At 41.1% G+C, this 17,508-nt stretch overlaps 1 protein-coding gene across 2 annotated transcripts in view; it reads right to left on the minus strand.

The window, feature by feature from the left end:
- Window positions 1–2,975: 2,975 nt before the first annotated feature.
- Window positions 2,976–17,508, minus strand: part of LOC119650370 — a 17,673-nt gene continuing 3,140 nt past the window's right edge. Inside the window, exons 2-5 of one of the 2 annotated variants that reach the window (XM_038053101.1) lie at window positions 10,350–11,216; window positions 10,173–10,293; window positions 4,296–4,597; window positions 2,976–3,383 (exon numbers count right to left, since the gene is read on the minus strand). In XM_038053101.1, the coding sequence (XP_037909029.1) occupies window positions 3,200–3,383; window positions 4,296–4,597; window positions 10,173–10,293; window positions 10,350–11,216 (1,474 nt within the window). In that variant the 3' untranslated portion in view covers window positions 2,976–3,199. Of the gene's footprint in view, window positions 4,598–10,172; window positions 10,294–10,349; window positions 11,217–17,508 lie in introns of both variants that reach the window. The other variant, XM_038053100.1, reaches the window with a different exon arrangement.

The following is a 17,508-nucleotide window of genomic DNA, read 5'->3' on the forward strand; positions in this document are numbered from 1 at the left end:
AATTTTTCACAGACTTGCTGGCTTTCCCAGGCTTTGTTATCCCGTTTGTGAAGTCACTTCTCTACTCGTAGGAGTTCGTGATAAACCTCCACGCGTGCCCGCGTCTTTCGAAAATGCAACCTTACTCGGTAGGAAGCATTCTTCTGCTCCGTTGCTAGCTTAAATTTATCGTCGAACCAGCTGTTCTGAGTCTTTTTACGGCTGGGGCCATATATGTTTCTGTCCATATTTATGATAATGTTTTTCAGGTGATTGTGAATATCATTTGTTGCTGCTTCATCTCCAGGGCTACTGTTAGCTTCGTTTGTTGCAACATCCATTTCCCCCTTATAGGTGTTACGGAGGGCTGTGTTGTGGATGGCTTCAGTATTCACTCTCACTTGATTGGCAGAGCGGATTGTGGGTGGTGTTGTAATTCGAGCTCGGAGCATTATACCAATGAGATAGTGATCCGAATCGATATTGTCCCCTCTATATGTTCTGACATTCATCAAGGCTGAGAGGCGGCGGCGTTCAATCAGCACGTGGTCAATTTGGTTGAAAGTGGTCCCGTCTGGAGAGGCCCTCGTATGTTTATGGACCGCTTTCCGCGCAAACCAGATACTTCCAACAACCATTTCGTGCGATACTGCTAACTGAATAATCCGCAATCTGTTATCATTTGTATTTCAATGTGAGCTATGACAGCCAACGTATCGCCTGAATACTGGCTCCGTCCGTACTTGACTGTTGAAATCTCCAAGTATGGTTTTGATATGATATCTGGAATAGGCTTCGAGGATCCGCCCAACTGCCTCATAGAAGGTATCCTTCTCCGACTCTGCAGTCTCCTCTGTAGGGGTGTGAACGTTTATGAGGCTTATATTTCTAAACTTGCCTCGCAAACGTAGAGTGCATAGCCTTTCGCTTATATTTTCAAAGCCGATAACAGTAGATTTCATTTTTTGACTGAGTAAGGAACTTACTCCGAGCACGTGATTTATTGGATGGCCGCTATAATATATGGTGTAGTGATTCTTCTCCAGGAAACCGGTTCCTGTCCATCGCATCTCTTGTAACGCTGTTATATCAGCCCTATATTGGGACAGGGTAGCGACTAGCTGCTTGGCAGCTTCATCTCCGTACAGGGAGCGCACATTCTATGAGAAAATGCGCAAATCGTTATTCCGTTGTCGTTGCTAGATTGGTCGTTGTAAAGTCCATCCTGTGCGAGGCTCCTTTTGTGGCTTTGTAATGTTGGTTTCCCGTATAGGGTTGTCGGCCCTACCCAACCCACAACCTGGAGGACCAGTTGGTACAATTTGTCCTGTTTTTAATCGCGGGAGACTCGTCTTCATCCTTCGTCTGCAGCTTTTCGTTAAGAAAAAGCTACAAACGGTCGCCACGTGGAGGTGGAGATATGGTTTGGTAGTGGAGCTGTTGGTGTTGGTTCAGCGGGCGTTTCTTAGGTTTTATGCCCCATCGTGGGTACCAATCCACGTTTCGCCCTGGGACCAATACTACCCTTTGACCACCAGAATCAAGCCTAATAAATTTGTTTTTGGCTGTTTTTCGTCATAAAAGATAAGATGTTTCTGGCAACATAGGCTAAGTGCCTTCCATCGGTCCTGTTGGTATACTTGGTGGGTAGTACCAGGATCTGTTTTGGGCTTTTAGCCTGCCGGGTGCCGGAGGACAAATAAAAAACAACAACAACAAGTAGTGTCTCTGCGTAGTATACACTACCCGCTGTAAAAAGGATAATGGCCTCAGAGCGAATTCTCATTTTCTCTCTCCCCATTTTCGATTTTTTCAATATCAACCTAAGTCCTACAGTCACGTTTTTTTAGCGGACATCTTGTTTCTCGGGGCATCTACGAGTATGCGGTCGAGTATAACTTGCTACGACTACGTTTCGGCCAAAAGAATAATTTTAAGACTGTCCGTTGATTCTTTATCTTTCCGCAATTTATTTTATAGATTTTTGTGATGGGTTTCATCCTATCCAGCTTGATGCACCTTGTTCTAGTCCTTAGTAAATTGCGAAAGTTCAGCAATTTTGGCCCCATTCAAAACGAAGGATGATTCTTCTAGGTCAGGATTTTGGAGTAGAGGGCCCCTTTGGCTCATATCTCCTGTCGCCGATATTAGAGGAGACGTCATAGCCATTGAGCATCTCCTGAGCGGATCCATGAGTCGCATCGTCGAGCTCTACTGTTATCATAAATTGTCTTGGCTTCAGAGGTTACAGCAAACTCAACCATTAAACAAACCATAACCAGTACATAGGTTTGTGTTATTCTTTGCTACAAAATTTTACTGATACTGTGGAATTCATTTTATTTATGCAGATATCGGCGTTTGAGATCGTTCTTGTGAGCTCTGGAATTCATAAATCGCTAACGGCTTTTCCGATCCCTTCCCCCCTTCGGATTCGATGATCGTGAATTTCGCTGTTTTAATGTGAATCCTCCCTATTTACGGAGATTTCACCATTTCAAATTTTCAAAGTAATTTGTATGGTTTTTGTTGCTTGGTGCCCAAAGAGGCTTTGATTGAATTGTTCAAACTGTTCATTTTGTCCTTGCGCTGAGGCGCCAGTTTAGAGAATGTAACCTCAGATTGAAAAGTTTTGACGGCGGCTTAATTAACCGTCGAAATAGATATATATGACCTACTTTCCAGTCGGGTAATACTTCAGTCGGCGACAAATTTTCAACGGTCTCAGTTTTTTCACCTGGAATATGATGGCATATTTTGGAAGACGACAATGTAACATATACCAAAAACAAGATATTCGGTTGCTTTAGTTATTTTAATATCTGTCGAATGTACTCTCTCTCGTCCCTACGAATGAGCTTGTCTTCATTTGATCAAAATAGAAAACTCCATAAATATCATAATTCAATCAGAACTAAACGAAAAGCAAATCTCCTTCAGTAGTAAATCCGTATGGAAGTGGCCTCAGCTGTAAAAACATATAAAACAATACGTGGTCCCGTCACTAAAAAGATTATTATTATATTTCTGATGTAACAATGAACAACTGAAATCACATACTCAAGGGCTAGTGTCAGTCAATGATTTTAGGGGTGGATTATAAATTATAAGATGACACGCAAATGGGGCTCTAAAACTAGGTAAATAAAATTACATACTTCATCCTAAAGTAATCTATCGTAACAATATTTTCGTTAAAGGTTACAAAACAATTGTCCTTTTACACGTAAACCTTTTGTCCATTCGGCTTGATATAGTGATCCACAACACCTTTCGAATTGGTGACGTAAATGTAACCCTCACCTCCAGAAGGGCGAGAGGATGACGAGCTTGGGTAACGATTTAGATGATTATTCCCATAGTAGTCATCATTATAAATTGGCCTTCGGGTTGTCGTTTCGTACCTGTTGTAATAAGGACGACGTGTAGTTGTATATTCATATCTGTTTGAATTAGTGTAATCGTTCTTGTGAGTATTAGAGGGGTAGTAAGGTTTTCGCTTATTATAGTATTCGTCATAATCGTAATATGTTTCGTATTTACTATAATTAGGTCTATTCAAGATTTTTCCGTATCTTTTAGAGTACCGATCGCGATTATAGTCGCGGTTATCATCATTATATTGATCGCGGTCTCGAACTCGGTCAGGATAACGAACATAATCACGGTGACGATCACGATCTTGGTCACGATCCCGATCTCTGTCGAAGTCAGAATTGTCAAAGCGTAGATTGCCTGTTCCAGTACGGTCGGGAAATACCATTTTTATTTGATGAGGCCTTTCATTGTCGTTTTGATATCTATTATAGTCTGATGAAGGGTAATATCTGTCCGAATCCTGGTCATTTTCATCTTTGAAACTTATTTGTTTTCCACCTCGATATGGCCGCTCATCAACGTCATTGTAAGGTGGATATCTCTCGTAATTATTTATATCCTGATTCTTGTAATGCTCAAAGTCGAAATCCTTTCCATAACGATAATTATCTGCATAGTTGGATTGATCGTCAAATGGGAACCTTACTAGTGAATCATAGTTGTTAGATTCAGAAAGGATACCCCTTTTATAATTCAAAATTCGACCCTCTAACTCATCCTCAATTGAAGCACCTACATCTTCACTGTAGGTTGCATCATTAGTTTTTGGTTCTTCTTGAACTGTCTCGTCAGCCTTTAAAACATCATTAGGTTCTTTGGTATTTATATCGTCTATTGTATCGACGACATCGATGCTTCGTTTCGACACTTTTTTAGATTTCGTTCGTTGTTGTCCTACTAACAACCCACCTAGTAAATTTCCAACTACTGATACTAACCCATCGGATCCACTGCTAGTACTTTGAAAGCCAGGTAAAAAGAATGATGCTAAGGACCCTAAGAGATTGAAACCACCTCCAGCTGGAGAGGCGGAGTCTGATAGCGATTGCAGGGCTCCTTGGTTTGAACCGGAATATGTTGACTGAGGCCTGCTGCCAGTGTATTGTGATTGTGGTCTGCTGCCTGTATATTGCGATTGTGGATCCTGGAAATTACTGCTGACTTCACTGAATGATTCACCTCCATTGAAGAATCTGAAGAAGCCTCCTCGGTGGTTATTCAAATAGTAGAGTAAATCATCCTGAAAAGTTTGAAAGTTTAAAAAAGAGGAAAATGGGAGGGACAGTTGAAAGGCGTTGATATATCTGAGTGTAATTACGCGCGATTAGCGATTAAATTATTTGAAATAATTAAAACTTGCTTTTTCTATCCGCTAGTGTTATTTATTGGTCTTGCACTTGTTATATTGCAGTAACTTTGCACAAAAAATACGACTTTGACTTTGATAGCTTTGTTAGTAATAGTGTAATTCCCACCAAACTTGGCTGTATCATGCTCTATATTGTAGAACTTGATGACTCTTCCATAAATGTGAGAGGGATTTCTAGTCAACTTCTAAAAAATATAAAACAATAAATATAATAATATTCCATAAGTAGGTATCGGTGTGGAGCGCATTTTGGGTCCTAGACACCATATATTGGCACCTTCATGTTTTTTTTTCAGATTTTTCGGTTGAGTAGCTTTTCAGAACGGGTCCACGATAACATTTATCAGTCCCTACCTTGTGCTAGGCTACACATAAAATACTTCCTGATTTTAGTGTTATTGAGTGTGGTCGAAAGTGCTTTAGAAAAACACTCTTTGATAAACATTACAAATTTTTTTTTCACTGGGAATAAAGTTGTGCCGGAGCAACTTCATTTATCGAGCGAATACTTAATTTTTCAAAGAAATTGCTGGCAGTTTCATTCGCCCGAGAAAAGGTAAACTTATCAGACGTCACTTCACCTCAGCCTTAAGGAGCAGCGTAATCGTGATGAATGACTCCATTAAATAGCATTGGGGAATTTTCACATGTTATTTGTCCGATTTACCGAAAGTGGACCGATGTATGACTTACATTTGTCACACAGAACTTGTTTGAAGTCCATCCTTTGAGGTTTACCAACTGTCCGTGGCCTAGCTCTAGCTACACTTGGGCAATCGCAAAGGAAGCGCCCGCGGGTTTCTCACTCCTCTCTGCAGTTTGGGTAATTGTATACCGAGTCTGGCGGCATGATTCGCTATAGGTCTGTGCCCAGTACAGACCGCCGTAATCTTGTATGCACTTGCACGGAACTGGCACAATAGCTCTCGTGATCGAGTTTGGTTTGGTGATCCGATCCGGTTAGAAGGGCTATGTTACGTTTGAGGCTTGGGAGCAGGCTTCCAGTTTTGCCAGCACTTCCGCTTGGACTATCTGCATCCGAGAAAACTCCTGCTCCACTCCACAGACCATATTTGAACCGTCGGCAAAAGAAAATATGTTATAGCTTTGCAACAGGTCGACGAGTCAGTCTTCCGTTCTCTCCTGCCGTATTTTAAGCAAGAGTTTTTATGGCCATAGTTCGGTAATAACAAAAGTCCAAGTAACAGATTTTCAAGGGTCGGAAACCGGAAGCTTAGCGCTTCAGGTATTAAAGGTTTTGTGAATTTTTTATGTAAGAATCTTTGGGACGAAGTGGTTCCATTTATACATATCTCCTAGTGTATATGCGTTGAATATGCTCGGCATTCTATTCGATGTGATGCTGACGTTTTATCTCTGAGAGAGCGTGAAAGGGGCGTCGCTCAACTTGGTTAGTAATAGTAGGATTTCCACCAAACTTCCCACGATCGTGATCCGTACACAGATAGAGTCGAATGCAGGAGTGGAATCTCCTCAATGAAGTTGGAAACAAAAAATTGAGAAAACGTTCCCGGGAAAACCAAGAAAGTTGTCCCACGGAGACTACCAATTCTCCCGCAAAAGGCGGCAAGGGCATTGAGAACTAAAGTTGAACACAAGAGAAAGCTGCAGGAGAGGAGCAGACACTATGCGGTTGTCATAAGGAAAAAAGCGAAAATTAGAAGACCTGCAGGAGAAAATTGAATCGTCACTCTTGAAAACGGCAAAAGTAAAACTGTGTAAATATCAAGTCTCAGTTAGGTATACAATCAGTTCGGGAGACATATATTCTTCGGCTAAGGTGGGCGCACGGCGGCACGCAAACTGCATCGAAAAGCCTACCTTTTGAAGCGGCAAAAAGAGCTATCACTGTCAGCAAAGTGGTTAGGTCATCTGTCGACTACGAGAGCAGATTTTACTGAAAACATGCTTAAGGCTTTTAAACTTTGGGCGCATGGCAAAAAATGGTACAAGTGTAGACGACGCATACGAACTGTGCCGTAAACGCGGAAAAAAGATCCCATTGTTGAGGATTGCACCAAGACCCAATTGTTTGCTCTGCAGGTAAATGAGTGATATGAATAGCGCCCATATCACAGGAAGTAGCACATGTCCCATGTTTAAAAATCTCATCAACACAATGCGCAAATCAGCTGAACTGCAGTTCAGATTGAGCTTTCCCAGAAAATGCTTGAAAACAAAATCGACGTCGCCATTATTTGCGAACAGTTCGAAGACGAAGTGCGGAAAAACGGCTATATGGACCTGTGAAAATCGAGCCATAGAAGGAACAACGAAGATCCCCCAGATTGGCTTCACGAAAGCGAAAATAGATGGTGTACACCCATCGACAGTTCTCATGCAGCACCATTTCCTACGAGGTAGAAGTTCCAATCAATGGCGGAGAGGCTAGCGAGGGATGCAATTAACCATAACCTTAAAATCATAGCTGGTAATTTTAATCGGCTGAAGGATGGGGTAGCCGAGAAACGATCACAAGAGGGCGTTGTATTACTTGAAGCTCTTGCTCGTCTGAATCTTGTTTTTGAAAACACACTGCTTCAATACTTTCTAAAGAAGGAAAATGAGGTCGACAATAGATGCCACATTTGCTAGTGACACTTTAGTTAAGGATCTCCAGTGGCACGTTAGTGAAAGTTACACACAGTTCGACCACGAAGCCATAATTTTTGAAATTAAACTATAACTATAAATAAAATGATCCCGGAAGACAGCTATAAAATGGACCATCAACAGATTCGACGAGGAGATTTTTAAAGGGGGTCTGCTGCAAAACAAAATACTAGATGGAAACGCTTCTCAAATCTGCGAACAGTTACGACAAGCATGCGGCGCGTCCATGCAAAGTATATTCGCTCCCAGGAGCGAGTACCGAATTTCTGCCAAAACCCTCAAATCGTGAAATGTCGCAAGACCTATCTCAAGGCCGGAAGACCTAGTCAGCGAAACAATACAAAGAATCGCGGAAAAAATTCATGTGACTATAATAAAAAGTAAAAGGGAACCCAGGGGTGACACTTATAAAACAGTAATGTCCAAAGGCAATGTTTTCCACCGATTACTTGCCTTAACTTGCTATACTAGTGACGAAAGTGTGAATATTGCTTACCTTCCCACTATCTATGTGGATTCCATCGAAATTCCAATGGTAAGTAGGGAAGAGCTCTTGGCAACTACAAAGAAAATTGCGGGAATTGAGGCTTTTGGTTCGAATACTATTCCCACCGAAGCTCTTAAGCAGAGGTGGTGCCGAGGAATTTAGCACATGTCTTAAAAAAGAAGTAGAGGCTAATTCAGACAATCCGTTGGTTGAACCTTCGTCCTACAAACCAATATGCCTTTTAAATATACTGGCAAATTACTTGAATGGATAATCAAAAACAGAAGGTCTCTATGGGAACCATTTGGTGTTACGAATTGAAAGGTATACGATCGTTGCAGTTAATCCAGTGGCCACCAGATTGGCTGATATAACTAAAGTTGCTCTCGAAGAAGACAAATGCTATGCAGTGATGACACTTGATGTGAAGAATGCCTTCAATTAGTTGAGATGAATGAATTAAACGAATCGAAACACCTAGTGCGCATGATCTGTGCTGCGATTCAGATGAAGCACCTAAATCATTTCAAACAACATGCGGAGCTCCACAAGGTTCTGTCCAAGGACCATCCTTCAGGATAATTATGAATAACCGAGTGCTGACGTTAGATCTTCTTATTGGCATGGCACCATCGGCTTTGCGGACGACATTGGGCTGACGGTTGTTGCGCGGAAACGCAGGCCTATCGCTCGCAGATTATAAGACAGAAATAGTACTTATCACTAAGCGAAGCCTGCGTTGAAGTATTTAGGCGTAGTGATCCACTGGAAACTAAATTTCAGTTTACATGTGGAGGGTGCAACAAACAGGGTATATAGCACCGGAGCCCTGCTGGTGAGAATAATAGTGAATAGGCCGAGCTGTTGCCTCCTTTTTTCGAAGGTAGTCAGCTCGCCCTACTATATGTAGCCTTAGTGTGGGCGGATGCGCTAGAAAAGAAAGTATATAGAAGAGATATGGGAGCTTCATATCGCCTCACTGCACTCTGAACATGTTGTGCTCATTAATCATTAAGCAATCATCCTAATTCATATGCTGGCGAGTGAAGGACAACATCTTTATGATCGCACCTATCTCACCGGAGAACCTTCTGCCATTTGGCACAATTTACAGGAGTGAAAATGTCACTGAGTGACAGGAGAAATGGAGCGAGCCAGAGAAAAGCTGATGGACTACGGCGAAGTGGGTTTCGAGCTAACACAAGTTTGGAGCGGACGCGGAGGTTATCGAGCATATCTCTATCGATTTGGGCATGACGATTCGCCATATTGTCCAAAGTGCCCAAACATTGTAGAGGACGCAGAACACGCTCTAGTATTAAAAGCTACAGCCGAGCAACACTTCACACCCCAAAACGTCATGAAACATATGTAGAATTCGAAAAATGGACTGGAACCGAAAAGCCGATCACAGCCATCCATAAGAAGCTGAGACATGAAGAAGTTAGCTAGAAGAAAGAACGAGTGAGGAGTGCGAACGTGAACACGAGTGCGGGGTAAATTCTGATCCAGTCCTGCGACGTAATACCATATGGAAGTCCTGTTGGAGAATGGAAGGACAGCGAGGTAGTTTTAGTGGGTAAGGGTATCCGTCGGCAACGGCAGCTTTTGAAGCTTTCAACCCTCAAGGGAAAAAAAGACGAATTGACAGACAGGCAGGGAACCGATTTTAATAAGGTTTTGTTTCCCTCAAAACCTTGAACAGAAGAGCTCTTTCAATTCATATGTACATCTTTTGATCTGTACTTTAAGGGCTAAAGAAAGCTACTTAACGGAAGGGCGATATTAAAAGTATTTACCAAGCGCCTTAATTCGATTTTTACAACAGTTGAATTATCCTGACGCTGTTAAATTGGTATTAATATTTTTAAGCCATTTAGAGGTTTGTTAATTTTTGCACATCTTAAGATGAAGCTTTGCGTGATGACAGCTTCATAGAAATTAGCTAATAAACACTACGTTTTCAATTTTTTCCATGTTCGAGGAATATCTCTACGTAATACTAAAATACAAAATACTGTTTGAATTATTTATACTATCTACTACCATTCGTACTTTTTTCTCATCAAATAATAGCTTCACTAATCGAGGAAATTATTAGGAAAATTAATTAAATTTTGATTTATCACAAATACAATTTAGGAGAATGTATCTGTTTGGAGTGTATATAGTAGATATATGGCATACTGAATAATATGAATAGTTTCTGTTCGTGTCGACCTTAGCAGACATTAATCTATCCAGAAAGCTCGAAGACTGTTAGATAGAAAATTTAATTCTCGTTTCTCCTAACTGAAGTTATTACATTTACAAAGAAAAGCTCACCTCGTTTGAAGGACATTTGTTGTAAGTACTTTCACAACTTTCTTCACCTCCTGTGAATCCTAGCAAAGCTGCGCGTCCATATACGAGTGCTGGCGAAGCTACCGGCAATGCTGCAATCAATCTACGGAGAGTAAATTAAAATTTCTTTTCTCTACTAATTTTCGAAAAACTTTTTACGATGTTATTGCTGGTGCTGTAAGAAATCCTGGTAATTCAGCGCGTCGTTCCGGATTCCCAATCATTTGACACAATAATTTAGGTACGCAGTTCAAGTCATCGTTTGCAGATATGTTCTCTAAAGCCTTTGTAATTTGAGAGCCTAAAGGATTCGACGGTCTGCCTCCACCAGTGAAGCCACTGAATAGACTTGTTAAAGGATTGGAAAAAGCTTGGAAATTATTGAATAGACTCGCATATGAAGGATAATCATAGGGAGATTGCTGCTGAATAGATTCAGGATGTGGATAAGGATACGGCGGTGGTGGTCTGCCGCTTTGATCATATTGCGGTTGATAAGGATAATCGTATGGATAAGGTGATTGTGAAGGAACTGGTGGGGGACGAGGTGGCGGTGTTGCTCTGAGATTATAATTAGGTCTCTTGTTTCCAGGGTAATTATAGTTATGAGCGTAATTGTCCTGGAAGTAATTAGGATTATCTCCGTAGGATTGATAGTTCGTCACGACATTGTCTGTATCGACTGCATTTGATTCATATTGTCCGCCATACGGGCGATGGTAATTCGAAGATGGCCGCCTATTGTAATAATTGCTGGAGCTTTGATAGTGTTCACCCGTGTTAAAGAGCGCGTTGGGAGGAGTGCCTCTTTGTCTGCTTGTTATAGAAGGATCAACGTATTTTCTGCGTCCAAAATTTTTTGTCGTATCTTGTGGATTGTTGACGGAATATTGGTATCGTTGACTCGAGAACGTGAATTTGTCTTGAGCTTTGTTCGGTTGAGCTTGTTGGACATTCCCCGCTGTAGGGTCCGTAATTGGTATGAGGGCATCCTCCGCGGAGAATCTTATTATATTTTGTCGATTTCTGAAAAGAACATTTCAATCAGTTTCAATTATATTTCTAAGAGTGAGGGGATTAGGTTCATCGATAAGCAATTGATTTTATTAATTCCATTCAATAAATTTCCACGGGCCATCGAAAAAAGTGCATATTATGCTTAAGTGCAACAACGATATGCATCTGCACCTTTTCCTGGAGATTTGGGGTTATTTTAAGTGGAAGTCTGGAAGGGGCTCTGCATGCATGTGCAATTTGGCAGTTCTGATTTTCATTCAAAAACGTTGAGAATGGCTTTTCATTTTTCGCAAACAAGGAGGTGCTAAAGAATAACGACAATTATTGTCATGTTCTCGACAACTGCTTTGTTTATTTCTAACTTATTGTGCAATTCACACGCCTAGTTGTGAAATTTTTCTTTCTAGGGTATGGACAATTTAAATATAATATGCACTTGACACATGTGAGAATCATCAAAAGGACCGGCTTCGATTGAAAAACTGCATATTCAAGTATTGGCAGAGGCAATATCTTCTGCAATTTTTGAAAATACGCCAGATTTTTTAATTGCAGCGTTTGTGGTCTTGTCAAACCTCTCGAGATCAAAGGGTCTCTTAAAAATTTTGATTGCAAATTTTTTATTTGATTTTTGTAGAGTTTGCTTTTGAACACATGGCAGAAAAATATATAGAAACTGAATAAAAGGCCATGAAAATCCTTGTGGTATCCTTTGTGATCCAATTCACAAAAGGAGGCTTGACATATGAAGTTTTCCGATGTCTTTTATACATTAAGCTCTTATTCACGCATGATAATAATATTTGTTTAATATATTAGTATTTGAATTTAAAATTCCGCTACCAAAAGTTAACAGGATAATTGCAGAGGCCTTCCTTCCTTCTAATTCAGCTTCGACCTGGAAAGGTCTAGATCTTATCCTTCAAAACTCCAATAAAAAGACCATAATTCCAATAATATCCTTTCAAATATGCACCACTTTTTGATTAGCTACTTTAATTTCCATCAAATTTGGTTTTTTATCCTGCATACGAGCACCAAGTGTCAAATAATGGGTGTCAGACGAATCTACCAAACCATTAAACCTGGCAATTATGTATGTATGATGGGTAAAGAGGAGGATTCGCTAAGCAGTTCACATATGAAATAGCAAAGGCGTTTATGGTATTTCCTAACTTTGCATTGTGTGAGTTAGGCTACACAACGAAATTAGAATACATGGCAGCCTCCTCTTTCTAGAAATGGCTACAATTTATATTATACACAAAACGCCTTGAGAAGGAGAAGACAGCTGACAGCGCCTTTACCGCGGTAAGCTTTATACGTTTCGCCAATCGTTCGATTTGTAGGCATGTGATGTCAGGGAAAATTTTCAAATAAGAAATCTTACAAACTGTAAAATTCAAAAGGAAGTATATTCGTCTTTTTTTGCCGGTGGATCTACACCATCATCATCATCATCTTCATTTAGTTAGCTCCACCGTCACTTACAATTGTCAGTTAGCTTCGATTATTTGCGTTCTAATCGGGGCAGCCTCTAGTAAAATAAGTCCTTAAATGTTCCATTTGAGATGTATTTCGGAAAAATCTAAGGCATAGGAAAGACTTGGAAGTTAGCAGAAAGCACTCTATGAGATACTTGGGTCACCAGTGTACTGGCGTGGAAAAAGAGTGAGCAGTTGCTTGCACAGACTGAACTGGTATCCTGTCGTTAGCCTTTCATTACCGCCAAGAAGTTTAGTGTAACAATATTACTCTTTTTTCATAGAGCCATTGGCATCGTTGGGATATCAGGAAGCCACGTTGAAAAATTAAGATCAGACGCCTAACTGGGCTACCACTCGAGAGTTAGTTCGTGTGCTAAGAGGAATACCGGAAGGTTATATACGTGTTACGACGAATGGAGGTAAGTTCTACATTTTTGTTAATGTTATATGACAGCAAGCTCGAAATAGAAGGCAGTTGTCAATTCACTCCTTCAATTAAGTAATTAAAATTAGGTTAACTTGGGATACTATTGCAGTAGTTCCAAGTAAGTTGATTATATATGCTAGGGATGAAATCACGTCTAACAGAGTGAAAATGTTGAAATAATCCGATAGACACTTAACAACTCTACAAGTATGAAATATAAAAACTATACTAGCCCGTAATTATGGTTGGGTTTTGTTGCTGTATGGGGGATCTCTCGGTGTACTGACATATGTTTATATGCCTTATACCTGAATTAGAGACGTTGTTGGGATCGGACCAGATTCTAAAATCCAGAGTTTGAGGAAACCATGAGAAGTTACGAAATAATTGTAGAGATAAATTGGAAACAAAAACAAGACTGGTTGAGCCGAAAATATCGAAACCCGTGTACCGAGATTGAGTATGGAAAATCCGCAACTGACCGAATCTTTATCCGATGGTCCTTTTGTTTTATGTGTCGGCGTGGTGTGGACTATGAGTTCCCCATCCTTTCTCGGTATCTATCGGCCATAATATGTGGGGATATCCCTTTCTAATATGTAGAGCAAGGAGAAAGAGGAAACCGCGAGGAAGTAAGAACAATAAACGAAATACACAAAGAAATGATACCAACCAGTGTAGATGCAAACCTGGCGACATAAAGTGGCAGTTTCTTGTTTTTTTTCAGATTTTTCGGTTGGATAGTTTCTGAGAATGGGTCTAGCAAAAAAATGATAATTTTGACCTCTCGCACTCGCTACCTTTCCAACAAATGTCATAACTAAGACCATTTTCAGTACTAACCGAGACTTTCCGCGCGAAAAAATTGCAACCCCTTATGCCTAGGGACACCCTCTCTCCCTTAAATTCGGCGTAGAATGGTGTAACTCACTTAATAGGTGAGCCTTCACAGTTCCCACCTTTCCATCAACGGTTATAGCGATTGACACCAAGTCAATCGCTATAACCGTTTTCGATAAAAATGCGTGTGACAGACAGACAGACAGACAGTAAACCCGTTTTAATAAAGTTTTATTTCACACAAAACCTTCAAAAGGACCCACCAAAACAAAACAAATGGTAAAAGGTCTGGGGAGAAGTAACTTTTTCATATATGGGACTTTAATATTTCACTCGTATGTCAATTATTCTCGTTAATGTCTTCTCAGCAGCATCTTATCTACATGGCTTCAGATGCATTAAATTTGTGCGAAATTGATAACTTTAAAAGGCTATAACTTTGGCGCCAATGGCCAGATTACCACGAACCACATATGCGAGGCGGTACTCTTAGGATGAACTTTAGGGAGGTCTTTCAGTAAATTTCTGAAAGTTGGTAATAAACTATTACTTTTAGAAAACCCCTCTTGCATTGCTCGCCGCTCCGGCGTAAGCCTAGAATAGGTGGTTTTAATTGTGGAATTCTGGCGTCCAATTAAGCCTAATGTTGGAATATCAACATCTGCATCTGCATTTCAGACATTTTGAAAGTGGTAATGTTAATGACGCTGCGTATCAATTGGGTTGCTATTGTGCTGCTGAACAGATTGGAATGGAGTTGTCCCACTAGCTCTGCCGCAAACATTTTCTTCCTGCAATATGGTGGTATACATTTTCAAATAAAATTAAATTGTATTTTGCAAGAGGTGGGAACAGCTCTATCCTGTGAAAGCAACATGGAGCCCGCTCCTCCTTTGCCCTTGATCAGTCTATCAGTGAAGATTATTTCATCAATAATTTCTAAGCTCACCATCTTTCCTTTGAATTAATTTTGGCAGAGTATACTTTTTTGAAGACAAACCCTGAAATCATTTGGTTCGCGTCCAGCAAAGCTACCTGATCTTTGCCAAGTGTTTCCAAATTGCATGGCTGTAAATGGTGTAGTTAAATTCAGCGTGTGGTGCCTTTATTTAATATTTGCAGTGAACGTAACCAATTCAGTCTTCGTGGCGTCCACCGTGAGTCCGTCTGGGAGAGATACAGTGTCTGTCAATTTGCCAGTAAGTACAACAGATCAGAGTTAGTCGACCAAAAACTTCGACCTAGTCATAAAGGAAGTAAACAAAACTTCGCAAAATCTCATCGCTTTGTTCACTCTTTATGCATCACCTTGATTATAATGGGATTGCGATGACCGAAAGCCCATCCTGAGTGGCTACAAATATCGAAGCTCCATCGAAGTGTTCCAGTGACACGTGTTTGCATGCTTCTGTGCTAGTCAGGCTCGGGAATGTGAGGGATTCTTTGAACATTTCGATCCCCACATGTCATTGTACGTGCCTTTTTAACCGATGCGCGGATCTGCGTCGGATCCTGTACATTCACAAACAGGGACATTCGCGTGAGACTACCGAAATATCATCACGGGAGTTAAACCTGGAAACGTAGAGCCGTAAAACTCCGGGCCCGAGAGGCACGAGTATTCGCGACGAATCGCATCCTCAATTGATGCTTCTATTGCCCCAGACGTGTGGTGAGGCGCGGGGTTAAAGGTTCCCACCATACTTTGGGAGCCCCCAGCCTGGACTTCCAGAAACCACTTTTTCACAAAATCCAAGCCACTACCATTTCCAAAAACCAAAATCGATTTCCATTTCTTGAAAAATAAAAATGATCGCGTTTGTTATGTCCAGCTGAATAGCGGTCAATGCCATCACCCGGTTCCCATCCTACGAACTCCTGCTCTTGCTGATCCCGACCTTCAACTTCAAAATTCAAAATCGGTGCAGCGAGACCAAACACGAAATTTCATTTTATTGAAAACGGCATACATATTCGTTCCAGCAGAAGTCAATCACTTTGCCTGCATCAAATAGTAAGTAATATGGGCATTATTAGATAACCGGCTTCGAAGTGATAATGTGAGCACCAACCCGAATATTAACCGCATTCCTCTTCCTACGATTGGTAATGAAGACTGCCTCCGTCTTTTGTTCCGCAAGGTCCAAACACGTTTTTATGACGCTAATGGTTTTGTGTCCGGATAGATTAGTGTTTAGAGCACTAGCACTAGCACTTCAAACCTCACTGGTGGCAGTGGGATTCGTATCGTGATTTGAAGTCAGATACCAGGCGACTCAGCTGTGAATGAGTACCTGAGTGAAATCAGGGTAATTATCTCGGTCAGGCGCAATGCTGACCACATTACCTCCTACAGTAAACTGTAGTGTACTGTCATTGTCTTGAATGAAGTGCTCTAACACACTTCAAGGCCCTGATCCAATCTGGATTGTTGTGCCAACGATTATTATTATTATTATGGGCAATAACATATGTGCGAGTTTATGGGGGTCAGTAAACAATCTGCCCGGTCAATTTTTTCTTGCGCCACTTGAAAATAATTAATAACAAAAATTTGGAAGCTGCCTAGCAGCTAGCCGAGAAATGTGTTGGACGGGAACCGGTTTCCTAGAGAAGAGCCACTACACCATATATTATAACGGCCATCCCGTAAACCACATGATCGGAGTAGGTTTCTTATTCAACCAAAAAATGAAACCTGCTGCTATTGGCTTTAATATAAGCGAAAGGATAAATACTCCGCGTTTGCGAGACAAATTTAGAAATATAAGCCCCACTAAAGTTCACACCCCTACAGAGGAGGCAGGGTCAGAGAAGGATACCTTCTATGAGGCAATTGAGCAGACCCTCGAAGCCTATCCCAAGTATGATATCAAAAACACTCTTGCAGAGTTTAATAGTCAATTAGGGACGGAGCTGGTATTCAGGCCGACGTATCGCCTCGCCGCGCTCTTATAGCTTAGATAAAAACACCAATGATAACGGTCTGTGAATAATTTAATTAGTAGTGTCGCACGAAATAGTTTTTGGACGTATTTGGATTGCGCGGAAAGTGGTCCACAAACAAACGTAGGCCTCTTCAGACGGGACCACTTTCAACCAAATTAACCACGTGTTGATCAAACGCCGCCACCTCTCAGCCTTGATGAATGCCAGAACATAGAGGGGGACCAATATGAACTTGGATCACAATCTCCTTGGCATAGTGCTCAGGCCTCGAATAACAACACCGCCTTAATTACCCTTGGAGGATCAAGTGATAGTTAACACTCAAGCCATCAGCAGAGCCCTCCGCAACACCAATAAGAGAGAAATGGATGCCGCAATAATCGCAATAAACAGAGATCCTGGAGATGAAACATCAACAAATGATCTTCATAATCACCTGCAGAACGTTAGTGTAAATACGGCCACAAACATACTTGGCCCAAAAAGAGCAGAGATTGCTGCATTCTCAAAGAACGCGGGCACGGGCAGAGACATATCACGAATTCCGGCGAGCGGAGAAGCGTGAAGTCGCTTGGGCAAACGACAGCCTGGGAGAACC

The sequence above is a fragment of the Hermetia illucens genome, chromosome 2 (genome assembly GCF_905115235.1).
Source record: "Hermetia illucens chromosome 2, iHerIll2.2.curated.20191125, whole genome shotgun sequence".
Lineage (NCBI taxonomy): Eukaryota > Metazoa > Arthropoda > Insecta > Diptera > Stratiomyidae > Hermetia > Hermetia illucens.